This window comes from Ascidiella aspersa, chromosome 1 (genome assembly GCF_963924565.1).
Source record: "Ascidiella aspersa chromosome 1, kaAscAspe10.2, whole genome shotgun sequence".
NCBI lineage: Eukaryota > Metazoa > Chordata > Ascidiacea > Phlebobranchia > Ascidiidae > Ascidiella > Ascidiella aspersa.
The window spans coordinates 16024522-16052004 of record NC_139447.1 but is presented as its reverse complement, the minus strand read 5'-3'; the positions used below and the strand labels follow the sequence as shown (position 1 = coordinate 16052004).

Here is a 27483-nt window from a genome sequence, read left to right as displayed (position 1 = left end):
AATTGAGAAATGTAGCTTTTACATACCATTAATTTTTTTATATTTCTAGGGTTTGTTTGATAGTATATATACATTTTCAATATATTTCGGAAATGTAAATAAAATGGCTGGATTTTCTGGTTCTGTGCAGCTATCTGTCAAAGAAGCAGTTGACTTACGCCCAACAGCATTTAGCAAACGTTTACCTGGGATTAATGTTTCCACTTTGGACACATATGTTGAAATAAATGTTGATGACAATGTTATTGGAAAAACTACCACAAAGCCTAAAACTCTTTCTCCTGTATGGAATGAAGAATTTGGTGATGAGGTGAGGAAGTATGAAATGCAAATTGCTACTCTCATGATTTATGTAGTGTGACCCATGTATTAAGAATATAACAACATACCCTTTTCACTGTAAAAAAATACTTGGATTTGCAGTCGTATGCAGACATTTGCAGCAGTAGCTTTCACTATTAAAAAAATAATCCTGTTTTTTTATGTAAACTCAGTTGCGGTAATAAAAATGTAATATTATTATTCTCTAAAATGTAAATTCTAAATCATTGTCACGAAAAAACTACAGCGGGCTTTCATGTTATTACGAACAAACAAATAATAAAATTAGTAAAACACCCTATGCAGGGTACGCCATCCAAATAAATAAGTTTGAGAAACACTAGCCTTAACAAGGCATGTATTTTTAGACATATGATACTTACAACGTTTTCAATGTAACATTAGGGTGTATCTTTATAGAATCCAACACCATTGGCGTCAGGTTTTAGCCAGTCGATCACTGCTCCGCTGAGGCGTATATTAACAAGTAAAACTCATAGTTAAAAACATGAGTAAAAACAGGAACAGACATTTTGTAAGGAAAATATATTTCGCCAAGTGGCATCGTCAGTTCCTGTAAGAGTACAAATAAATACATAAAATCACAGCGCAGTCATCAACAAACCAATAAAAGTAAACAATGAAATATTGAAACTGGACATTAGACTAAAAAAGGTTTAAAACAAAAACGTAAGGAAAAGCATGTATAGCTTTGCAGGCAATACGACTAGGACATACGAGTTGGCAACGCAAATAAGTGATAGAAGGAAAAACTGCCCAGTGCGAGATGCTAGACGCTGAAATGCTGTATTTTTTATACCTTTTTTAGTTTGTCTAGGGATGTTCAAAGTAGAATCCCAAGGTATTCTAGAATAATAGGATTCGAATCTAAAATAACGAATCCAGAATATCGAATCCTAGTATATTTTTATTAAATTATTTAACCTCGATTTTGTTTGGGGAAGGGATTAATCTTAATCCACCCTACAGGGCCCACAATCACAGCAATAAATCGCCCAAACAATTTTCTAACATGTGTACATTATAATAAAACACCCCGTGTGTTTAACATTCTTAACAACTGTCATTTGAAGCAGTTATATGTCAACTGTCCAGGTTTTTGCCAAAACTTATATTTTTGCCAATAGTGAGTACAATGCAACACTGCACACAGAAGTCTCAAGCAATTCAGTCCTGTTTTTTAAGCATTGTTGGGTCTTAGTGCTTATTTTTTTACTAATGTGATCTGTTATGCAGTCAAATAATGTACTGCAAAGAATACAAAGTTACTATTGACTTAACGAATTCTTGACAATTACACTGCGCATAACTGCATAACCTCGCTGAATATTGTCCTAAAGTTGACCTTAAGTAACCCTATAGCGCATTTTGTGGACGGCCAGTACGTTTTGCAACGTAATGTTACTTTTGCAACTTAACGCATTTAGGGAAATTGCGAACTCCACACCAGACATTACACGTTGATCGCTCGCCCAATAACGCTTGATTGACACTTAATTATTAGACGAACGTTATCGCGAGACGCCGTAATTGGTCGCCCGAAAAAACGCTGACGCTGCATTACCAGGTTACATTTAAAGCAAGCACTGTAAATTGGTCGCTGCAGCAAGAGGCCAACTTACCACACGCGTTTGGGCGCAACAATCCGCGGTAAAACATTAAATTATATCGGTTCCAATTACCCGAAATAAATGGCAGAATTGGATTCGAATCCCATCTGGATTCGAATCCAAGGATTCGATATTCTACTTTGAACATCCCTACTATTGTCCTGTTTCAATATTTTATTGTTTGCTTTTATGGGTTTGGTGATGACTGCGTTCTGATTTTATTTATTTATTTGTACTCTTACAGGAACTGACGGTGCCACTTGGCGAAATATATTTTCCTTCTAAACAAAACGTCTGTTCCTGTTTTTGCTCACGTTTTTAACTATAAGTTTTACTTGTTTTCATTGTAAATTACATGGGATGTTGATATTCTATTTTGTCATTGTTAGCATATTGTTAGTATGAAGTTTTCTATTGATATATGTCACTTTATTTTTCAAGGAGATGATGAAATCTACTTTAAATGGGACCAATCACTTCACATTTACCTGTAGTATTAAGAAAATAAAAATAAAATGTGTTTGGATTCAATCCACCCCTAAGTTTTTCATATATTATAACAGAGGTTGTTGCTTCATTTGAAAATGTAGTCCACATTTTGTTGTTTTATCCGCAATAATAATATGTTTGACTAACCAAGTGGCCACACTCACAGAGCCCTGTAAATTTATGTCAACTGTTAAATACAAAAACATGTAAGACTTTAAACTAAAAAAACCTGAATTTTGGCAACCTTATCACCCAAAGTTAATATGCCTTTAAACCATTTAAAGTCATTTAGTTGTAAACAATGATCTCAATACTGAACACATTTTTGCCTAGTTATTGTTTGTAGTAATTTAGGTTTAATGTAAAAGGTAATTTGTGGTAAATTTGATGATTTTAGGTGGAAAATGCAAAAGCAATTACTTTTCGAGTGTTTCATGATGCAGCAGTTGGAGAAGATGACTTTGTAGCTGATACTGAAATCACCCTAGATCAAGTTTCAAATGATACTACCAATAGCAAGTCGAAAGATATTTGGGTAAATTAATGAATGGTTATAACTGCTGCTTTTAACCTACCTAGATAACATTCTACATAATATTCAATTCAATTAGATTTGAAATTGTTTTTGCAAAAAAATCCTACATAAACCAAACAATCAAACATGTGTCTTAAAGTTACCCCCCAAAAATACATGTTCGAGCTCAACCCAGGCCACTTTCCCTATTAAAAATGAAAAATTGAATAGTTTATACTTATTTTTCCTCAGTCAGCATTGATAAAACTGTCGGAAATCACTGATTAAGATCACAACAGATTGGTGCAGCACTATCTTGAACTGTTATTTCCTTTAATGGTTTTTAGTAGTTAGCATCTCATTCTATTAAATGTGCTATGTATTGAATTTAGTGACTAGTAGTACCAAGTTACTATTGTTTTTCGAATTGAAGTTTGTTGTCATATTTATTTTCTTGCAGCTTGACCTTGAACCAACTGGAAGAATTAAAGTTTCTATAAACCTCAAGAAAGGTTTGCATTGTTTCTAAAACCTATTGAATAATGTTGTTTCGAAACAACAAAGCTCTAATTTAATTAAATTGTATGTATAGGTTCAAAACCAAAACAGCAATTTAAACAAAAGGAGAGGAAGCGCGGGAGGAGAAATGCTGTTCGTCGAAGAATTCATCGTGTTAATGGGCATAAATTCCTGGCAACATTTTTGCGGCAGCCAACCTTTTGCTCCCACTGTAAAGAGTTCATATGGTAAGTATTGTAAACTAGCTATTCCATTAGCTTGTGTTTTTTAATATTAAATAAACAATAAAACTGTTTTACAGGGGTTTGGTCGGAAAACAAGGCTACCAATGCCAAGGTAAAGTTATTTGACAAAACTGAAACAGTTGCGACGTTAAAGTATTAATTTTATTTTACAGCTTGTACGTGTGTTGTACACAAGCGCTGCCATACTCAAGTTTTAAAGAAGTGTCTCGGCTGCAAAACAAACATACCTGTATGCATATTTTTAATTTATTGGCAACCAGTACTAAAAATCTAATGATATTGAATTTCTAAACTTTTTTAAGGATGATCCGATTTTGGGGAGACTCAACTTCAATGTTCCTCATAAATTCCGTTCGCACAACTATCCTTTCTTCACTTTCTGCGATCATTGTGGATCGCTTTTGTATGGTTTGTACTCCCAAGGCATGCAATGTAAAGGTAAATGACTGCAATTTATGGTTGTTTGTTTATCTTATTACCAAATTATTTGGAGCTTGTTACTGTTTTAACATATGGTTTGTTAATTTTAAATTATATTGGTCCTGTCCACTGTCAAAAGTTTAAAAAGTATATTTTCTTAACAATATCAATAGCATACCTTTTAACAATAAAGTCACTATGAAAGGCCATTTAACTGACCACAGCCATTGACCAAAATACGAACAATGTGAACATCGGATCACAGTTCGAAAGAAAACCAAAATAGGACTAATACTTAATAGTCGTACTATTGTTTAAATCAGAATAAGACCCGAACGGCCCAATTAAGGCCTATACAACCTTTTACTTTAAACCCTAACTTAACTACTAACTTCCCTATTAAAAACTAGGGTGCCCAAACGTGCACACAAAATCAGTCTCTTTCAGTTAAATTTGGTCTTATTCCGACAGGTTTAGGTTATAGATATTCAGATAAATTTTAGATTTTTTCTGTTGTGGTCATTACTGCCTATATGGCTTTATATTATGTTGTTGGTCTTAATAGCATGGTATTATACATTATTTTTCTTTAGATATTATTGCATTGTAGGTCTTATTTTGAGTTCATAATTTAATACCCACAATGAGAACATTATGTACCCAAATCAGACTTGGGGCACATGTCCAGCCATAAGATGGAATATCAAGATTGTCATATATGCATTTATTGACGTCATATGCAGTATGTAACTTCCTGAAAATCATTTTCAACAAGCACTCCCAAAATAGTAGTAAATATATAAATAGAACCCAACTCTCTTTAAACATAAACTTTCATGGCTATAATATGTTGGTGCCATTCTAAATATGTTGGCATATTTTTGAATATGACATAAATTAGAGAAAATTTATGGTAACTTCTAATGTTACATCATAATCACACTTCCTACTTGGCATAAACCTACAGCTGGCCACTTAAGTTAGTCGCAAATATATACCTTTTTTGTTTAATTTAGGTTTGCAAATATTAACCGGGTTAAGTCAAGCATTTTGACAGGTTATTGGCAATCTAGTTTAGGTTTTATACATACCCAACTCCCCCATGTTTTGTCACATTGGAATATCGCAAAAATTGATCTCTCAACTAACAATAGTAGATGCACCAGAGGAGGCTTGTATTTTAATATGTATATATAGTTGTGTGGTAGAAGTTCTGGTATTATTAGGATATATAGTTTCATAATGCCAATAAGTCTATAGCACCCTTTTATTAAAAGTGGTAATATTTTGATGAGAAATCTGGTGTTTCATTTTTATTACCCCACCAAGCTCACCGTGATGAATGAAAACTGGTTAGCCAGACCTACTTTTTGCACCAGTGGTTTTATGTATAAGACCAGCTTAAGTATCAGCAAATTTTAATCCTAATATTGTTTAGTACACTAAATATTTCTCGTAAATCATTTCAATTTATTAAGTCAGTTTTACTGATAAATTCCACTGTTTTCTATTTCAGCCTGTAAGTTAAATGTACATAAACGATGTGCAGCTAATATTCCTAATTCATGTGGCATAAATGAAAAGCAGTTGGCAGACATTTTAAAAGAAATTGGAAAAGTTGGAGAGAAAGATGATGTGAATAAAAGGGTGAGATTCATGTGATCATGGTTTCAATCTAATCTTCTTTGTAGAAAATAATGCCAGTAGTGAGAGAACATGTGGTTTATTTGTGTATTATTGGGTGTAAATAAATATAGTTGTGTTTTTAACATTGTGATGGTAATGATTATATGAAAGCAAGAGGTTTATTTAAACTAGCTTAAATATTACAAACTTTTAACCAAATGAGGTTTAAATTATTCACATTACATAACGTGTTATAACTTATTGATTATCACCGATCACGTTGAGTATCACCGATATACAACATAAGGTTAATACTGAATAAGAATTGTATTATTGTCTACTTTAATTGTATAACTATAGTTAGTTGCTTCAGGGTTTTTGACTTTATATGTTATTTTGCAGGTATCTGTTTCTTCAACTTCTTCTGGAGGTTTGTATTTTAACACTTTTTCCATTAAATAAAAGTTATGTCGCTAGTAATTGTCTAAAATGCCCTAATGCAATGCTTGCAGCTGTTTGTTCTCTTGAGAATAGTGTAGTGACACAGCTACAGGAAATGATTTGATAAAGCGCCCCACATAAGCAAGCCACCATATTATAAGAGTTGTTATTTGTTTGTTTAGCTTGTGTATGACTTCATCACTGTCTAGTAATTATATCTAAATAAAGGTGATGTAATATAAACAAAAAAGCAAACTGTGATCTATACTTCTAGCTAGAGATATTTTCGATTTTTATCTATTTTATTTAACTGTAAATATTGCAGTTTAATAACAGTAAAAAACATATTTTTAAATGCATTGTTGCCACACTGTAAATCACACACGAAAAAAGTTTCATTAATGTAATTTCAAGATTACGAATAATATTATTTTTGGTGTTGTCATCTTTTTATTAAACCAGAGAAATAATCAATCAAACAACTTTATTTAAAAATTGTAAACTTACAATTATGTTTCAGGTGGAACAATCAACAATGGCTCAGCTAGATCCGCACTTGCATCTACCTCAAGTGATAATGATAAAAAGCCTGTTAAAGTCACAGACTTTGGTTTTATTAAAGTACTCGGAAAAGGAAGTTTTGGCAAGGTAAGGTTAGGGTACGTAGCCGTGCACTTACTTACACTTCCCGGTTATTGTGTATGTAAATTTATACTAAATGTGTGCCAAACAAAGGATGCTGGGTTCTATTTGAATTTTCGTAAAACATAGGTAATGCTTGCTGAACACAAAGTGAACAAGGAAATATTTGCCATAAAAGTCTTGAAAAAGGATGTGATTAGTCAAGATGATGATGTTGATTGCACATTGACAGAGAAACGTGTCCTTGCTTTGGAACATCCATTTCTTACTTCGCTTCATTCCTGTTTTCAAACAAAGGTATTGTATTTTTAGGCACTTTTGAACGATGAAGCTTTAAATTACAAGAGCACTAACTATTAAATTGTAAAGGCATGTTAATGTCTATTATTACGAGAATTTTTTTTTTCTGTTTTTTTAATCTCAGCGTGTTTTTAATGTTGCATTTACTAATTTGTAATACATCAATGTAAAGGAAAGTTTTTTCACTTATTACCGTATTGTTATTAAGATACTTTAAAATTGACATCCTTAGCACAATAAATTCAGTCCGTTTTAGGTTACAAGTTGTAACTCAAATATAAACCAACTAAATTCTGTTACCAGTTGTGATTTAATACTAATTTTTTTACTTCCATGGAAGCATTTGCGCATGTTTGCAAACCTTGTTCTGCTGCAGCAATCATAGCAGAGTAGTCCTCAAATTTTTGTGGTTTAAATATCTTGCTGTCAACTCTGGTTTTAAGCGAATGTCAGCGGTTTTCTGCAGTAATGTGTTTATGTTAAACAGGAACGACTCTTTTTTGTTATGGAGTATGTTGGAGGAGGTGATCTTATGTTTCAAATTCAAAAGTCAAGAAAATTTTCTGAAGAACGTTCACGTTTTTATGCAGCTGAAGTAATTTTGGCCCTGATGTTTCTTCATAAGCATGGAATAGTTTACAGGTATTACATTTTAATTAAACTAGCTAGTTTACTTTTTCCCCCTTTGTTAATTGCTTGTCTTGGATTGTTTGGATTCCTAGTACTTTTAAAAACATTCTAAATATGCATTTAACAAATTCTCCAATAGAGACATCAAACTGGATAACATACTTTTGGACCATGATGGGCATTGCAAGTTGGCCGACTTTGGAATGTGTCGGGAAGGTGTAAAGGATGGAAACCTGGCCACTACGTTTTGCGGAACTCCTGACTACATCGCACCTGAGGTACCACCTATTTTTCACAAATATTACAAAATCATTCTTTGATTCTTCAAACAATACGTGTTTTAACCCTGTTGGGTTGAGCCTTTTGTGATATTGAACTTGAACTCTTTTAGTTCATTTATGTGTTCCCTGGGCCCGGAGCGCTGTTTGTTACTATTAAGACGTCTCTGTGTTTGTATTCTTAACTCAAGTCAGATTTCGTTTGTTAACTGAAACCCTGGCGCCTAATAATATAGAAGCTCGTCTCGTTCTTGTTACTCCATTAACCAATCAATTTTAATCATGACACGTTGTAAAAAACAAGACTTGCATACATCACTAACTGTCAAAACAAGTTAGTTCGTAATTGGCGTGGGAAAAGGACATACATACAGTAGATACACAACGAAAGGTCATGTAAGCAAATAATAGTAATTGAGGGATGGTTAGTTTAATTCATTACTTTTATCTGAAAGGGGGCGTTTATATATATGTTTTTCGTTGAAAAATGTGGGGCTTTTAATTTTTTGCAGATTCTTCAGGAGCTCGACTATGGCGTTTCGGTAGATTGGTGGGCGGTGGGCGTCCTAATGTATGAGATGTTAGCTGGACAGCCACCGTTTGAAGCTGATAATGAGGATGACCTGTTCGAGTCGATTATGAACGATGACGTCCTGTACCCTGTTTGGCTTACGAAGAACGCCGTCAACGTTCTCGAAATGGTAGTTTTATTTCATTTTTTTTAAATGGTAGTTAATTTCTTGGAATAACGGTGCGAACCAACAATCCGACGCGGTATGCTGTCACAGAACAGATATTCTCAACTAATTGTGTACTACCAGCAGGCGCGGATCCAGGATTTTTGTTTGATTGAGGGCAGTAACATTTTTATCGATGACGGTACAAAGTTACGTCTTGAGGTGACGTCATAAAACTTTTAATCTTAAAAACACTTGTTGTTCTCGAGCGAATTTGTGCGTAAATTGCAGATGAGTCCAGTATAAACGCGCAAACGCGAAATAAACGCGTTTAGTTGATTTAAAGTGACCAAAAAAATTCAAAAGGGTATGTGACGAATTGGGCACATAGTATATAAATAACAGCATTTATATAGTCTGTTTAAAAAGCCGCTTTGTAGTTTATGAATCCATACGCGACATTTTTGTGCTAATAGATTTCCTTAAACCGACAAAACGTAGTAAAAACGAAAAAAATTCGCGAAAAATTATTGTTTTTGCAGAGTAAAAGTTCAGAAATTACAGTTTTCGGGTCATAGCGTGCTACCCTCCCCCTGGATCCGCCCTGACTGCCAGCTATTCTTGCCCTTCTGTTGTTTTACAAGACGTGGTGTTTTAATAATGCCTGAGTGTTCGGTTTTAGTTACCATGTCCACATTGTCCAGTATAAATTTTGCAAGGCTTTTCAATCAATTGAGTAATAAAATATTCAACACTGCGATGCGAATAGGCTTCACAGCATTCACGAAAATTCCGACCGGATTGGCGAGTCGATAGTCGAATTTCAAATCTGTCCCCTAGAGCTCCGTCACAGGCGATCGATGCTAATCCGATTTCTCACATCTCCCTTTTTGCAGTTCATGACGAAAAATCCATCTCGACGCTTGGGCTGTGGCTCAGCTGGTGACTCTGCCATTTTGCAACATCCCTTCTTCGCAAGCGTCAATTGGGAACATCTCGAAGCCAAGAAAGTCACCCCACCATTTAAACCTAACATGGTAATGCAGTAAATTTACACTGTGTTTGCCTAAGAGTTTTGTATGTTTAGGTAGCAATATCACGAGGTTAGTTGGTTATGAGAATGCAAAGAGTCGCATTGTAGACGCTAGTGATGTGGACCGATTTTGCATTTTGTGTGTTTCGTGACTGCGTTGCTTTCATACGACTGGAGAGTGTCGTAAATTTTTTATGACCCATCGAATTGCGTTTGCCTTCGACTTCACATTAAAATATACGTGTAAGTGCAACGTTGGACGGCCGAACCCTTCCCTGGTACAGTGTTTTCACTGGACTACCGCCCAACTATGGCAAAGTGTATTGCCCGCGGCACTGCACATTTAAAACGGCCTAGTAAATAAACCTGGCGCAGCAAAAGTGTAACAATGTCATCGCAACCGCTTGGCATTGCGCTTCTTTGCAAACTTGTACCCAAGACATTTTTTTTTGTAGAAAAATCCGCGAGACACGACCAACTTCGATTCGGATTTCACTCGAATGACTCCGCGCTTCACTCCGATACCACAGCAAGCGCTTAGTGCTGTCGACCAATCAGACTTCAAGAGCTTTTCCTTCGTCAACGACAAGTACGCCTCAGACCGTCAGCCGGCCACCGCGCAAGCAGCGCCTGAAAAATCTACTTCATCGATTCCTTCCACTGACCTTTAAACGCGTTTGTAATAAACACAAAGTTATCATTTACCAGTGGAATAGCGCCGAGTTTATGTCTCTCGTGTGACAATGAAACACCAGAGCGCTACGAATATTAATTTGGCCAATCACCGAAATCGTCGACTGCTTTTCTTCAATCGTTGGTACTTGCAAAGTAACGTTGTGTTGTCATGCGCATAGATTTTAACTTGATTAATGCACTTAAGATTTTTATCATGTATCGCGATAAGCCACCAAGTTTCGATGAAATAGAATTATTCTTACATGCTGTTTCTTTCGTAGCATTATATTGTGTATTTTTGCAGCCCTTTATGATAAATTGGTTGTCGGGTCCTCCATCTTCGAAATAATTACAGTTCATGAATATTTAACCCGCCCATTATTCTCTATCCATTATATTAGGTGCGATATGCACATGACATTTGCATGTGAATCATGTTATGCCTGGGTGCACTAGGGATGGAATTACCGCCCCTTTGTAGAAATCTCGTCTGACCATCGCTGCCGTTGATAACACACCACTTGGCGTGAAATCGATAACAAACGCAATACATGGCCTCAAGCGCAAATGCCGGCCAGCCATGTTTAAAATGGTTCGTCACTGATCTACTGTTTTGCGCCGTAAAAAATATTCTCGCGCATTTTGTGTCGAATTCTTGTCTGTGACGGATTTGTAGGTTTGATTAAGTTTATTTTGTACATCTTATCGGAAAGTCATTATCGTCCTTATTTTGTATTGTTCCTAATTGCGCTTTTATCAAGTTATTGTCTTTGTGTTCGCTACAATGATTTTGTCGCCTCCTAGTCGTTTTATACTTGCCATGTATTATTTACTGGTTTGCCCAATGCGTCACTCACTGCAAAGCTTTTATTTTAATGAATGTCCTATTTCTTATTGCCACCTTGGCTAGCTTTAGAACGAAATTATTTGATCGATGTTGTTTACAATTTGTTGCGTAAAATTGCAGTACTTACTTAACTTTACTAATGTTGGCCTCTTGTATATCGATAAGACCGTAGCATTCCGTCTCTACCACGCATTGCCCTAAACAAGTTATAAGAGGGCAATTTATTTTAAAATTAGAATATTTCGCACTTCTTTCAGTTTAATATAGGCGTTCTGTGTGGCCACCAATTTGACCTTTTTATTGTCAGCCCTATATGAACAAACCTGAAGTCTTTGACAAGTTGGACTCATGAAAATAAAGAAAAAAATTCACCAGGTTGAATTATTTTCGCCGTCGTGGTCTAACGCACGAGCGTCCGAATAAGACAAATGCATGGGCAAAGGGCATTCTTCCTTAATGAGGCCACGAATGTAGTATTATCACTTCAGACTAAGCATCTGATCGATAAAAGAGTTGGTTTAGGTTATTGTGCGTACGTTTGTGAAACCCTAGTAAAAAAAAGTATTGTTGGGATATTTTTTTGTTTCTTAATAATTTATGATACAGTACGTTGTAATGATCATTAAATGTTAAACGTACGAGGTGATGCACAGAGCACAGGACGTATTAAAGTGTGGTTTGAGGTCGTGTTGTGATTATGCCTAATTTCAGACAAACGGTTATTAGCAGTATTACCAAATTACAATAAAAACATTAATTGCAATAGTTTATGGTATTGCTGGCAGGAAATAGTTTGGTTACGCTATTACTTTGCTGAATGATATTACCTAAGAAGTCACCCGGTCACATAGCATGGTTTTACAGATAACAATTCGTTATAGAATAAAAATAGGTACCGATGAGGATCAATAAAAATAGGTACCGATGGCGCTTCGACCTCAAAAGGCGTAGGCCTAATGTTAAGATAAGAGCTAAACATGATTTTATTTGGATTAGGCTATGCAGAGGTTATCAACCTGTGATACACGTACCATTATTGGTAATCAAAGGCTGTTCTTCTGCAAGCGTTTAAAACAATAGTATAATCTTACGTAAATTACATTTTCCTTTGCCACGTTAAATTAATATAGCCTATTATCAAAAGTTTTAATCAGTTTAGCGCGCTTTTGTTTAATTTTTTTCCTAAAAATATTAATAAACGTTACTAATTTAGACAGCCTTCAATTATATTTTGACTATAAAAATAAAATTTATTTTTGAATTTACATTATATTTTAGATTTAGACCCTTTTCATAATTATCAAATTAAGTATTTTTTTTCGCGCTACGGCAAATGTTTCCAGTTATTTTATCAAAAAAATAATCTTCAATTAAATAACGACCCTTTTTAGATGAAAAATATATGGAACTTTAAACAAATAAACTCGGAAATTTGTCGCCCTTTCCTTAAGTATTTTTTAAACCCTTTCTATTTCCCAAAGTACAATTTCTGCGTTTAGTTGGTGTAATTTTATTTCGCTTTGCGCTAATCGTAATGCTTTTGTATATTGTGACTTTCTATCGAAAATAACACCTCCCCAAACAAAATAAACGAACCGTATACGTTACTGCACTTGGTTTAAAGTTATGCGTGTTTTCCATAAATAAATTTTCGAGCAAAACTCATGTTCAACATACTTCTGTTTGAACATCAATAACATCATATTATTTTTAATCCCCGATTGACAAACCCATCACTAACTGATATTAAAAGATTCGTTTAAAAGTTTACATAAGTTGAATAGTATATGTACTGTAATTTTTAAACACAGCAGGGATATGCAACCTTTTAATCACAACTGGCCAAATATGTATATCCGAATGAGTCCAAGTGTGACAATGTGGAATAGGCCGCGGGCCAAAGACATTTTTGATCGAGCAGATTCAGCTTAAGTGAAGTGCTGCTACCTAAAGTCCGTTCTCCAGGTGTTCATTAGTCAGTAACGATCGATGAGGGGATATTTGTTTTACCCTATAGTTTGGAAAAATCTCACCAACGTACGTTAAACAAATTCCAATTTCGAAACAACGAGAGTTATGAAGGCCCTAGTCCAGCGGTTCTCAACCAGTGGGCCACAGACCAATTTTATAAAGCTAGATTTAATGAAGAATTAAGTTTTATTTGTGTCACTACACTTAATTTTACAGAAATAATGGCTTGGGGAGGAATTTAAAAGGAATGTAAATTTATTGTTCAGCAGCTAGTATCTCACGAATGCACGGTTAAAGAAATAATCTGTTTTGAAACATGTTCTGCTGTTTTTTTGTTCTAAACCTATTTCATAGTTGTTTTTTCATGAACATTTATTGGGCCACAGAATTTTTGTGCAACGAAAGAAAAAAAGGTTGAGAACCACTGCCCTAGTCCTATACCGCAGCAGTCCTGGCAACATAGTAAATAAAATTAGCGCTGTTACTCTTGGTAGACTTGCAATGGAAAATCCTACCCAACAACTATGCGATAACTAGGTCTTATTTAAATGCGACATAAAACTACACATGAGAGTATTTGCGTCACTGATGTAAAACCATTCGTCGCTCTGCGGGACGCAGTTGCTCATCTCTCCCTACAGATTACGTATTAGTGTTTTAATTATTATTACAACTTAGTCCAAAAACATTATTGGCGCACGAAAAACATGCATTTATTGTTGTTAACGCTAAAGTTGTACATTTTCTAGTTTAAACTTACAAGCAAGACCGAAAAGTGTGATAACATTTATTTTGTCAGCAAAGTGTACCACACTTGCACCAATGTTTTTGTACAATATTATAAAATGCTATTTCGTAAGATGGCGGCGCGATCAGCTGTAGTTTTCAGCTTGATCACGGACAACAAAACAACAACACAAGGAGATCGAGAGATAAAGAGGGGGTAAAACCCACTTGATTGAGTTGTGAAAATCGCTGGAAACAAACATTACTATTGTATATGCTTTTATAGATTAAACTTAAACACACCAAGCTTACAGGAGTCTTAAAGTGACTGCAAACCACGAAACAAGGTTATCGAAAAACACACAAGAGTATGCAGCATGACGAAGCAAGAAAGTAATCACAAAACAGTGTGAGAATGCGAGAGCGATGTGCCGCGATGGGAGACATTTTGACCAGAAGCTTCTTTCGAATTTGGAAGGAGCGGAATGTTGGTGGCAAATAAACAGTCTGTCCCCTGTACAATATTTACACCAAGAAAAGCTTCACAGTTTTACTGTTAGCGATCTGGCGAAAGCTTTGGACAAAAATTGGGCCGAAAACTGGATTTTTCGATGTAGAAAATGTTTGAATAAAACCAAATTGCAAAAAAAGAGTAAAAGCGACGAGTTCATCTGCTAAATAATCTATTTTCACTAATCGCCTAAAAATAGTAAAATTACAATGATTAACCAGAAATAAGGTACTCTCTACTTCATCAAATCGAAAAAACAACTCTAGATGTTAGCTTCGTTATGTTACATTAACAAAAGATATTTTCTACCGCGAACATTCGTAACGTAAAAAATCACCTAATGCGTGTCAGGTCAAGAAAACCGTAGTAAACATAGTAAAAACCAAAGATAATAGGCGCCCAAGTTAGGTTGTTTGTGGCGTCCGCAACCGGCGTCGAGAGAAAGCACTTGATTATACACTTAACGCATTCTGCAGTGAAAATAACAACAACAATAACACAACTCGACGTTTTTAACTACTTTTTATACAAATACAGGGTCACTTGCGAGTCCATAGAAGCGGAATTAGGTGGTGGCTATACCACTTGGCACGCCAATCAGTCCAAATTTGGCAAAAGCGCTTTTCTAGAGCCCTATCAAAAAGTGAGAAGCGTTTGTGGTCTTCTGACTTAAGCATGCGAAAATTCCAAGGCAGAAAGATGAGGAGGCCCCATGGAAAGCAGGAACTTGGACCAGTGGCAATATCCGACACTTGGAAGTTGTCGCTTTCTTTCAACTACAACTTCAGTTCATTGGCAATTTTCGAAGCAACGTTTTTAAAGGCGATGCTTGTTCCGGATATTCGCTATAAATGGAATGGAGGATTTGTCGTTTGAATTACAAAATAAATAAACACAATTATATTCCGTTGGTTATGATAAGGATAAACTTACTCTATAGATTCACGCAAAAGGGAGACGGCGTAAACCACTTAAAGCAGTAAAATATAATATTTCACAATCAAGAAAAAATTAATAGTTAAACGGTTTTCTGTCGTAAATAACATATAGCGTTAATTAAAAAAAAAATTAGACAACGTGTTATTCAAATGACGAAAATAGTGCTGCACAAGAAAATATAAGCATTTTTCATTGTTAAACTCTACACCTCTTTTTTAACTCCACAAAACTCACTTTAAACCGAACGCCATTGAGTGATAGCCGAGGAAGTTTGCAAACTTCCATCTCCCATTGTACAAGGTTGTCGGCGTGGCCACATCCATGGACACAGAACAACAAATATTTCTCACGCTGTTCGTAGTCGCAATTGTTGGCGTTGAGCACCTGCGATACAACAGATATAAGTGGCAGGCAGTGGGATAGTTATTTTTTATCGTATTTCTTATTCTTCACGCAGCTTATGAAACACAAATATAGGATACTGACACTATAAATCTCTGCCAGGCCAAACATAAATTGGTAGAACCGAAAAGCCTAGCTTACGGTGAGATGCGCTTTTGTAAACAAAAATAAGTCACCGATGCTTGATGTATCCCGAGTGTGCCAAAATATTTACCTTTCGTATTTCTTTCATCATATCTTTTGGTTCCATAGACGAAGTAGTTTTCATGGACCACGTAAAACGCAAGGACCTCGGCTTGGATTCCTTTTCAGTTTCTGGAACAGGTCTGGCGCTACTACTAGAATGCATGAAAAGGAGATGTGTAGTCACAAAACTGTGTATAATAATTCCCGTTCAAACGTTTAAGAAAAGTGAAAAATAGCTATTTTAGCGTTGAGCAATCGTGCCGTAGCAATGCATATTCAAAACTTCGCCAGGATTAGTTTGTTTAACAGCAAATCTCGGCGGACAGGTTAAAATGAATGTTTTAGCCTAATTTTAGGTAAAACGAATGACAACAATATTTGTCTTGCTATACGTAACACTGTTAGTAGAATAATTTTGGCGATAAAAAAGACACAGCGATCACCAAAACCTGTGTTATTCACCACCAAAGATTTATTCGTTCGGTATCTTTGGTTCACTACACCCAGCAAAAGGTTTTTGAGGTAATTTTGTTAGCTGGACATGCAAAAGTTGTTTTAGGTAGAAAGACTTCTACGTTTAATTGGAAAAACCTTTTAACTAACCGCTTTGTTTTGCTAAACTACCTTCAGAAATTAAATGTATCTCTATATTTTCGCTATGAAGTGTTTTTTACTAACGTTAGTTTGTGTTTTAAAAACACTGCTACCAGCCATTATTTGCGAAACTAAAAATAAATTACTTAAATAATTAAATTTAAAACAAGAAAAAACTTCAAAACCTAAAACTAAAACATTAACAAAAATTCAACCGTTTGCACTAGCTTTTACAATTTACAATTTGGTTTAAAAGATAAGTGATTAAGTTGATTTATGTCATATGTACGAAATAATTTGCAACAGAATTGCTCCTTCGTTAAAACTTCAACGAAAACAATTTGCAATGTGAACAGGCAAATGTATTGGATTTTGGACAGCGCAAAATGTAACGCAAAAATTACGGATTGCAAAGGCTTAATTATTATAAGTGTGGTGAAAATGGAAATGTAGAAGGTGAATTTCATGACTTCTGCAAAGACTTTCTTTCATATGCATATAAAATAGGAAACACATAGTATAGGGACATGTTCAAATTACACCAGATTAATATTTGATAACGCCAACAAGTCTTGAGTGAAAATTTACTGGTGTCATTATAGTCTGCTTAAGTGCTTTTCAATACTTTGTTGTTAAGGAAGGAAAATGTTAATTCATGAGTAGCCAAAACCATCAATATTTTTGAAGTTATAACATGCGTAAAATCATGCCAGTCAAGTTACTGACCGTTCACGTTCATAGCGACGTGAAATTCTCAATGATCTGAAAATAAAAATGGTAAGTTCCCACGGCAGATCGAAAGTCACAAAAAATAAGTTTGGGCAAGTGTTAGTAACCAAATGACGTTCAAAATATTACCTGCGGTTGAATTTGATCGAGAGCTTGCTTAAAAATCCGCCCGAACTGTCCCTCGACCCTTGAGCACCCTTCGACGAGACCCCAGCTCCGTCGTTACGACCCGAGGCCCCGGCCATGCAGTCGCTCACAGAAGGGGAAGTAGGGGGCGGTCCGTTGTAGGTCGCAGTACGCCGTTGTCGCTCGTGGGTTTGCGGGCCATGGTAAGTACGACGTTCCCTCGCATTCCTGGGAAAGGGTTGAGGGGCAGACTGGTTGTGACGTGCGTGAACCGACGCCCGGCTTCCCGGCGCCACGCTGGTGGTACGGATCACGGGTGACGGCAATTTGCCTCCAGGTGAGGTACTGCAATAGGAAATGGAAACGTTTGTTTTAACGTTTAGCCTGTGTTCGATTTGGACTCGTGATGGTACCAGTTCGGCTAATCGCAAGATAAGTAATCTTATTGTGTCAATAAAGTAAACGTTAACAGTTTCACAATTTATTTTAACAGTCTCACAATTTCAAGTTTAACAAGTGCATCTCACGTGTAAACATCATATTGTTTACTAAAACAATATGCAATGTGGTGTACTAATTGCACATAATGTGCAAATGATTGTAGCTTTATTGGCATTTTCTTACGTTGGCCTGGAATCGACATTGTTTGTTGCTGACAATAGTTTTCCACCAGTCGTAGTATGTGCTTTGTGGTGACGTGATCGCGTATTTGCCTCTTCTGGAGGACTGTGTTAACAAACAAGTATTCGTAAATTTCCTGGAAATTTCATTAATATAATTTTACTTCTGGATTTGATATTATTACACTAAAAAATATACGGAATTAGATTAAGAAAAACTAATCAAACTCCTATGTATAACTTCTGATTCGATATTACTAAAAAACTACGGTCGGTTTGACATAGCTGTTTTACCCGCAATACTCGAGAATTGACAAATAACACTATGAAGTTTAAATTACGGATTTTTGTTTTTGGTATAGGTTTTTTATTTCTTTGTTACTACTGGCCATAGTGTCCATCAGTGGCGTATCCGGGTAGAGGGCTGTCCATAGCTGACTTTTGTTTTTGTTTCGGTTCGACGTCCGAGGCGGGAATGTTTGGTAATGTAATTGTGTCAAGCGTCTTTAGTTAATGCGAAACCAAAATCAAACGTAAAACGTTGTCAGTCAACCGTAGGCGCAGTACATATTTTATCCGTTGAACGCCTTTCTCTATTCGTTGAGGTTGACTGATTGACAAGGGTACATTTGACACATCAGTTTATTATGGAATATTTTATTCCGTACGCAAAAATAAGTTCAATGAATTAGTAATTCGTGTACATAGAATAAAAAGACATAACACAAATCGCAATTAGAACAAATCTTCTTCCTTTTTTCTCGTCAAAAACGTCAACAAAGTGTTTATCAACTAGGACTAGAGTTAGCCGCAGTTGATTTCCTGGCTGCCTCTATCAGTGCTAATATCCGGTGTTCGTGTAACAACGACTTCTTTAACTCAAGCGGATTCTCTAAAAAGTGGTCTAACTTGATTTTCGAGCGCGTTTGCGGGCCTACAGGTCTCCATTTTTATGAAATAATAGTTACCACGAATTTCTTCTCTATAAGCATATAATAATACGTGATTTGTGTGCAATTGCGCAATTATTTTCCCCTACACGATTTTAACTGACTTAATGCACAGCAATGCAGGTGTTACGATAATCGTGGAATAATAACAACCGGAAAAAAATCTTTTTCGTATTTCAGGTGTTAGAGTGCTCGTAATTTAGCGTAGTCTCGTGGATGAAACGTATAAAACTGCGCTGCTGATAGTGGACTTTTTCCAAAATTAGTCTAACATATTTCGCGGCCTTCGTTTAGGTTTGGAACTCAAGGGAATAATTGCACTGTTTGCACATTAATCGGTTTCGCAGCTGGCAGCTGGCACCTGGCAGGAACGTCGACGTTGTTTATGGATAGGATATTTCCTAAAAAAATCGGGAATCCCCTTGTTGGATTCGTGGATACGCCCTCGGGGACAAATAAAAAAAAACATTAATTGAATATAAAGCAAACCTTGCATCTGGAGGCAGTGTATGAGCACCTTTCTTCTCCGTACACACATACGTATTTCTCCTCGTCATGTCAGCACCTTTCCACGACTAACATGTAAAAAACACATGTCCACTTAAAATCTCATAAAAACTACAAGAGCAACAGAAAAAAGAGTTATATTCAAGCCCAGCTAGAAATACCTTAGATTCTTCTGTGCGTTGAGATTGTGGAATTTCTGCTTTATTTGGATTACCGGCATTTGATAAAAGATCAGGAGGTTTGAGTGTTCTAATAAATCAAAAAATAGTTTGATTTAAACGCTAGACCTAAAAACGCACTATAAACTTAATCAAACCTCTTGCTGTCAACAAAACAAATTTATATCTAAAGTTTTACCCAGAGTCAGCGTCTTCAGATATGGCACCAATCGCTGTATGTTGTGAATCTCCATTGCGAACATTGTGGTGGTGGGCTGAAGTGGAGCGGGCTACCCCTTTAACAGCATTACTGCCACTCTTTGAATCTTCAATAAATAAATAAAATTTTTGGTTGTATTGATTGCCATTTTTCTGCCAACAAGCAGTTCTTAAAAAAATAAATTTAAACAATGTTAATTTAGGCCGGTGGCCTTGATTCACTGCAAATCAGGTCACGTGGCCACATGTGTAAACAGCAATATAAGTACTGGCTCTGTACCATCCACAAATATAGCGTTTATTTTTTTTTTACTTAGATGAACAAGTAACAACATTTCCTAATATATAAAATAAATGTATCTTGGGTGTAACAAGAACAAAGCTAAAAGTGTCTACCATCAGCATAATTAGTAGCCATAGGCATTTATCTTACTTGGACATGACAATGCTCGTAATAATATATCGGGAGCCTTTGAAAAGGATATCATTAAAGTGGGCCTAATCAGGATTGTAGTGCAAGCAAGGTAAGGCAAGTTGGTAGAGAGATGGTCACGGCATGAATTTTCGACAGAATTTTCTAACCTTGCTTTGCTTTTACTACAATCCTAACCAACTAGTATCAGTAAAAGCCTTTCTAAAGGCACCTGGCGTATTTCGTGAACTTAGTTTATTACCATGCCTAAACATATGTTAGTTCAGGCTTGCTAAATCTGATTCTGTTTTACGATATTAAAATGCTTTTAAATTCGAACTTTATGAACAACTATATGTTTATGAACAACTTTATGTTTTATATACAACAACTTAAAATTATAAAGTGTATTTTCTACCTGTTAATGTTGCTATGAATAAAATCTAACAATAAAATAACGTGGCTATAACTCATCTACAAACAAATATATGAAAATGTAAACAAATTCAATTCAATATTTGATTACCAAATTGGGATATTTTGAGAAAGTTGTCAATATATTTATTTGGCACCTGACATACTTGCAGCTGTGTCATCTGGAGCAGGCTTGTCTTCTAAAAATTCCCTCACTAACCTCATCTTATCTCTAGGTTGACATGTCCCTGGCCCAAGAGGAAAGTTACACGATCCTCCGGAAACTGGACTTACACTGGCTGAGTCTTCCCAGCGGCGATTAAAAAATGCATAAATTGTAAAATAGTTTAATCTAGGGCTGCATGTTTAAATTCGCCTGGTACTTGGAATTAACTCAGAAGCAAGTGGTGAATTTGGCATGATCTAAAATCATGTATAATTGTTTCCCTCTGGTATGGCAAGAATGAATTGACCTGTTATTTAGCATTATAATGTACAGTTTCTGCCTAAATTTAAAATATCTACTATTTATTTTACAAACCTTTCGCTGTTAATATTAAACATCTTTCATAAATATATAATTATTTTTCATACAATGTCTTACTTTCTGTGCTCATGCGTCGCTGCTTTTGATTGGCTGACACACTCCTGTGAACTTTTCGTGCTGCTTGGTTGCTTGAGGGTGATGGTTGACCGACTTGCTTGAGTGATAGGGCACTACTTGATCTTGATGCAGTTCCATCACACAACTGGAAGATACAACATTTCAAAAATTAATAGACCTAAAGTAAAAATGTTTGTGTCGTTGTGTTAATTTATCTAGTAGCCCCATGGGACTCTTTAATTCAGTTTATATGACTCTTAAATTTTCGTGAAGTTAAGTAAACAGACTTTAAAATAAGCTTAATGACAATAAATTGAGAAGGCCTGCAGAGGAAATAAAAATTCATGTATATGTCGCCTACGCAATATCATTAGTGTGCAACATGCCAACATCTATAATAAATCTAACTGAGCAAAGGTATGTGTGTAAGTGAGGAAGAAACAATGAAACAATGTGATATTCTTTTCTGTCCATGTGTAAGGTGTGGCTCTTTGCAGTTTAATTAAGTAAGAAATCTTGGTGTCTGACTGGTTGGCCATCAACGCAAATAGTAAGTGAAAGATTGGCATATATGTATAACTGTATAGTTAACTTAAAAACTGCAGAACTAAAAAATGTGGTAATAAACAATAATATTCAACTACATACTTCAGAAGGCTTGGTACCAAGGAGCAAGTAGGTTGCAAATGGGTCGTCGTATGCACGAGTTCGTAGTGATTTTTCAACCTCAGCTCTATCATAGCCCATTTCCACCATCGAATCTGTGTTGGAGAATGAAACAAAAATTAGAACAATAATTCCAACTTCCAAGTATCCACTATAAAGGTAGTTTTTGCATTTATTGCATCACTTTGAATTCATCCTGTCATGATTACCTTACAGTTGCAAAGCAATAAATACTATTCTAAATATATTTAGAAAAAAAAGTTATTTTGCACATTCTGTAAAATCAATTTTATGGCATTTTACCCAGTCTTCCATTGTCTTTGTCGTCAAATGGAGAATCACTGAAAGGTTTAAGTGGATCATCGTCATGTCCGATATTCATCCATTTATCCATCATTGCGGCCTTGTTAAAATATATGCAACACTAAACATCATCACTTAAGTATAAGAAGCTATGAAAGCACAACAAAACACCTGCACAGGAAGTACCCACACACATGCATGTTCCTAGTGCGCAAAAAGCAGAGTAAACTGTACCTACAACCATTACTAAGTCTAATATAAGATAACACCTCTCAAAAAGTATTGTTTGAAAATTAGAGCAATCCAACTGGTAACGTACAGTTAGAGTTCCCCTCTTCGAAGGAGTCAGGATAAGAAACTTCTTAAGAAGTTGTTCGCAATCGGTCGACATGTAGAATGGTATTCTGTATTTTCCTCGAAGAACTCTTTCACGAAGTTCCTGTAAAAATAAAAACGAATGTAAAAACAGTCAAAATACGGTTTAACGAAAACAATAATAAAGTTTATTAAAGTGATGAAAATCTTCGTAAAAGATGAGGTGTAGGAATGCAATTAGCAAAAGTCTCATGGATGCAATGAATGATATGTTTAATGTGACTAAAACTTGTAAATGTATAGTGCTAAAATCATTTTTTTTAATTTTACTGGAAAACAATAGTACATTTATTGTATTATTAAAAAAAATGTCAAATCACTGCATTGACATTAATTGACAGGTGTGACATTAATTTTTTCTTAACAGAAGGACAGGACCTGAGGGATTTACCTTTATTGATAGTTGTATTGACATTTACACAATTATAACAACACCCAGTGAGCACAAAAATAACAACACACACTGATACATTTAATAAAGCTATTGCATTATTTTATTGCATAAGACAACAATTCATGTATACCTTAAGATTTTGTCCGTCAAAAGGTAGTGATCCACTTACAAGGGTGTAAAGTATTACACCGAGTGACCAAACATCTACTTCAGGTCCATCATATTTCTTACCCTGATAAAGGTATAATAAAAAAAGTCAATGCAGAAACATTTGGGTGTGATTTTTGTTCATGGTGAATGTGCTCACCTGAAAGAGTTCAGGTGCAGCATAAGGAGGACTTCCACAAAATGTATCAAGTTTGCGACCAGGAGTAAATTCATTGCTGAAGCCAAAATCGGCAATTTTTATGTTCATGTCAGCATCAAGTAAAAGGTTTTCCGCCTTGTTAAAACAAAATGCAACCATCAAGAAGGAAATCATAAACAACTTAAACTGTTATAATGAGTTGTCTAAAACATAGACTGATAAACAGATTTTTTGTACCTTAAACTTGATAAAAGCTTAAAAAACACATATAAACAAATCTAATTTTACTTTTATGAGTTAGCAATAATATTTATACCTTAAGATCTCTATGGACTATGTTTTTGCTGTGAAGGTACTGAACTGAGGAGACAATCTAAAACACAACACAATACAGTTATTAACAAAGAAACTTTAAGCATAAATCTGCATATAAGCATTAAACATTACATTAGCTCACCTGTCTGAACTTAGCCCTGGCTTCTTTCTCCTTCATTCTTCCATGTGCCACTAAGTAATCAAATACTTCACCTGTAAAGAAACAATACTAGTTAGTTAGTTATTGATTCTCTGTCAAACTGTAAATCAATGCAGGAGTGCAAGCTTTTCTGACAAATGTAATTTAAAAAGAGTATTAAGGTAACAATCAGAAGAACACTTGATGTTTATGTTTAAGCTAGTCATTTTTTATTTTTGTGACAATGCACAACTTCATAAAGTGTAGATTTTATAATTGTACAGGAGTTGACTGAAACATCTACCATACAAGAAGTCAGTACATATGATACATTTCCCTAAAAATTACAAAATATTTCATTTTCCCTAAAAATTACAAAAATACTTAAAAAATATTCCAAAACTAAATCAAGAAATGTGAATTTTTATAGTACCTGTTTTTTTAACCTGTCATTTTTATGGTAAACAACAAGAATCCCTAGAAAAAATTCTAATGATATAGCAATTTAAGAATCTGAATTCAAATATTATTAAAGAATCTATTTTGAATAAATTATTTATATATTTAATTTGTGAAAAACAGGTTCGTAATTTTAAATGCTATAATAACATAACATATTTTGATAAGCTAAATAAAAAAAAAAGTAATAGTTTTGTAAGATTAGAAACACAAAGCATCATAAAAAACAGAAAATCCGTAAATAGTTTTTATTATGTTTGTGTAACCATTCAATTATTTTTACAAATACGCTTGTTGAGCAGTGCAGTAATTTACCTCAAACAAAACATCGCTTTTGTAAATCTAGTGTTTCATTGTGATATAATTTAGTTATTTAGTCATATGCCAAGAGTGGACAAACTTTTAGCCAAAAAGCCATAAAAAATTAAAAAGTTCAATTAAAAGAAACATATAGTGGATCAGACATGTTACTACAAGAGTTTTTAAAAAAACAGGGACACAAATGATAAGCATTATTGGGTTTAAACAAAACATGTAATTCACAACTATTGTAACAACCAAACAAATTCTTGGTTGGGCAACATGCTTTGCAGTAAACAACTTGATGTAATCAAAGGCAACATTTGAAAGCAACACTTTTTGTTTTTAACGATCAAACTAAGCAAAGCAATTGCAAGATGTAAAAGAGAACATACCACAACATATATATAAATATGATAAAATAAAAAAAGGTAAAATAATGTATCTACAGAGTAAAGTTGGCAAAAGTATAGTAAACCATACGCGTTAAACCTTTTTAGAATAATTATATTTGCTTTTTAAACATGTTAGCTGGCCCAAAATGAATAACACACATTAGCCGTTCGCATTATCTAAATAAAGTATGTTTTTCCAGTATATATTTTTTTCGAACATTTCTTAAATACCTTGTCGTATTACATTTCCTAAATACTTTTGTCATATTAATTTATTGTCGCGGTAATGCATAGAAACATGGCCATACAATGTAGTTTTGCCCATTGTAGAACGCAGGGAAGCATTACGAGAAGCTTCATTTATATGGCGTTCAAGAACTGTGTCACCAAAATAGACCAAACAAAACAAGCTTAAAAGTTTTCTTGGAAGGTATTAAAGCCTTTTAAGTGACAGTTTTCTGTCTCTGGGAATGGGATTTTAGTTTTGAGGCGGCAAAAATGAAAATAAATGTAAAGTTAATATTTTGATTGCACAATTTTTTTTTAAACTAACTTTCCTTTATCAAACTAATAAATAAGAAAATGAATCCCTTGAATAGAATTACAAGATTATAATGAAAATTCTAAAAACCTACATTCTCATTTAGGCATTCTTAAACCGGAAATCTCAAAGTGTTTTCAATTGTTTTACGTTTCATAAAAAACATGTATACTTTAATGTAATTGGTAACCATCACCAGCACTAGATAAGTAAAAGAAAACACAATTCACGCCAGCATTGTCTATATGGAATATAGGCAGGGAATAAATTTATAAAAACTTTGTACCTCCATTGGCATACTCCATAACCAAAAGAAGCTGCTTGCTGTTTTCAATAACCTCATACAACTTAACTGAAAAAAAACAAACACTAAATTTAGTTATTTCAAAAGTTAACAATTTCAGAAATTAAAAAGTATATTGTTGAAAATGTTAAGTGAATTAAACATAATTAAAATAAAAAACATTCTACTATAGTATGCAAAGCAATTTAATATACACTTGCTATCCTCACCAACACATAGAAGGCACACAGAATGGGTTTTAAATGAATTACAGCATAGAAAAAAAATCAATAATTACCAATATTCGGATGGTCCAAATTTTTCATGATACGTACTTCACGAAATAGCTGCATAAAACAAATTTGTATGGTTTTAATATAAGAACAAAACTAATCAGGAAACATTTTCAAATTGAATACCTTTTGTAAACTGCTTGGATTGAGTTGTTTCTTGTCAATTATCTTTATTGCCACCTAAATGCATTAACATTTTTTTTAATGTTAAAAAGTACAAATTGAACAAAGTAAAACAAATAAAATTTAAAAAAGCCACAAAGAAAAAAAAATGTTCACATTACTGCAAAGTGATAAAATAACAAATGATTTTTACCTCGCGCCCAGTCAAGACATGTCTGGCAAGCTTAACTTTGGCAAAATTTCCCTTTCCAATAGTTTTTAAAATTCGATAATGTCCGATGTGGGGTTGTTCATCACCATGCATGTTTCTTGAGCGCAGAATTTGGTTTGTGGTGGAAACACGGGTCCTTGACCTTGGTGCATCACCACTTGCCTTAATCAAGAAATGGTTTTATTAGGTTCTTCATATTAAGACTTTTTTGCTTGATCATTATCAATTATTTAAATAAAGCTGTTTCTGCAAATTATATTGCATTTCAGGCATTGTGATAGTGTTGTTTGTTTATAAGGCATACATACTTGTTTAAAAATCATCGAAAGACAAACTAGGTACACTTACACACATAAATTGAAATTTACAATTCAAAATTAGTATCTTGCCAAGCTTTTCAATATTTAACTGAATAGCATTTTTGATGACATGTTTCACATTATAAGTTGTTTACCATTGAATTTCATAAAAAAGAAGGATACAAATATAGACATACCCCTCTGTCTTCTGTGCTTGCATGAGACATGATAAGAGTTAAAATGTCATGATGGAGAAAGCAGTTGACCACTAAGTCTTGGTATTATTGTTAGTGTTTATCCAACAGTAATTCTTAAAGAAAAATACATTTAATTAAAAATTGTTCAAAAGTATATACCAGGGGTGTTCAAATAGTTTCTGCCATGAACCACTACAGCCAAACATGACAACATGATGATCCACCAAATACGAACAGTAAACATATTGGACACGGTTTAATTTTTATGGTGCTTTATTTATGTAAACGCGATAAGTTTAATAGTTAATCTTGTTTAGTGTTTGTTAACCTTTGTTAGTCAGGACGCACATGGCGAGCGAAGGGAGCGCGATTTTTTTAGGTATACGGCATTTCTTTTAAATTTCTTGCAAGTTTTTATTACATTACCGAAAATACAAAATGTTAAAAAATATGTCCAACATTTTTGAATGCGTTTTCCATTAACGGTAACGAAGCGCTGATCTCGTTCAAACGACCGCATCAAAACG

General features: G+C 34.6%; 2 protein-coding genes across 3 annotated transcripts; one reads left to right on the top strand and one right to left on the bottom strand.

The window, feature by feature from the left end:
* Nucleotides 1–56: 56 nt before the first annotated feature.
* LOC146168046 (protein kinase C epsilon type-like) lies at nt 57–11975 on the top strand. Its single transcript, XM_083389267.1, has 16 exons — nt 57–310; nt 2839–2976; nt 3416–3467; nt 3548–3701; nt 3776–3810; nt 3872–3948; nt 4022–4157; nt 5656–5786; nt 6168–6195; nt 6727–6854; nt 6978–7145; nt 7636–7790; nt 7918–8056; nt 8569–8757; nt 9630–9770; nt 10222–11975. Exons 1-16 carry the CDS (start codon nt 104–106, stop codon nt 10435–10437), a joined length of 2094 nt encoding a protein of 697 aa, XP_083245393.1. The 5' UTR covers nt 57–103; the 3' UTR covers nt 10438–11975.
* Nucleotides 11976–13978: 2003 nt separating this feature from the next.
* On the bottom strand, nt 13979–27233 carry LOC146168045 (MAP/microtubule affinity-regulating kinase 3-like). Of its 2 annotated transcripts, none has more exons than XM_083389880.1 (22): nt 26957–27233; nt 26443–26622; nt 26253–26306; nt 26132–26180; nt 25837–25902; nt 23859–23929; nt 23718–23774; nt 23402–23536; nt 23225–23326; nt 22645–22764; nt 22326–22425; nt 22005–22117; nt 21357–21501; nt 19907–20033; nt 19711–19798; nt 19532–19617; nt 18097–18198; nt 17476–17817; nt 17344–17379; nt 16052–16172; nt 15670–15819; nt 13979–15341 (listed from the first exon to the last, which is right to left on the bottom strand). In XM_083389880.1, exons 1-22 carry the CDS (start codon nt 26984–26986, stop codon nt 15273–15275), a joined length of 2343 nt encoding a protein of 780 aa, XP_083246006.1. In that variant the 5' UTR covers nt 26987–27233; the 3' UTR covers nt 13979–15272. The 2 variants fall into 2 exon arrangements, with proteins under 2 accessions (XP_083246006.1, XP_083245998.1); XM_083389872.1 differs by having other exon boundaries at nt 16052–16175; nt 26957–27231.
* Nucleotides 27234–27483: the final 250 nt, after the last annotated feature.

What these genes read in the sequence shown, in the direction of transcription:
- LOC146168046 (XM_083389267.1), top strand. Translation starts at nt 104, where the DNA reads ATGGCTGGATTTTCTGGTTCTGTGCAGCTATCTGTCAAAGAAGCAGTT. An exon ending in ACAAGGCTACCAATGCCAAG is followed by an intron (nt 3,811 to 3,871) that starts GTAAAGTTATTT and finishes TTTATTTTACAG; the next exon opens with CTTGTACGTGTGTTGTACAC. An exon ending in CTGACTACATCGCACCTGAG is followed by an intron (nt 8,057 to 8,568) that starts GTACCACCTATT and finishes AATTTTTTGCAG; the next exon opens with ATTCTTCAGGAGCTCGACTA.
- LOC146168045 (XM_083389872.1), bottom strand. Translation starts at nt 26,986, where the DNA reads ATGTCTCATGCAAGCACAGAAGACAGAGGG. An exon ending in TTTGGACCATCCGAATATTG is followed by an intron (nt 25,903 to 26,131) that starts GTAATTATTGAT and finishes GTTTTTTTTCAG; the next exon opens with TTAAGTTGTATGAGGTTATT. An exon ending in ACACTGCCTCCAGATGCAAG is followed by an intron (nt 18,199 to 19,531) that starts GTTTGCTTTATA and finishes TTGTTAACACAG; the next exon opens with TCCTCCAGAAGAGGCAAATA.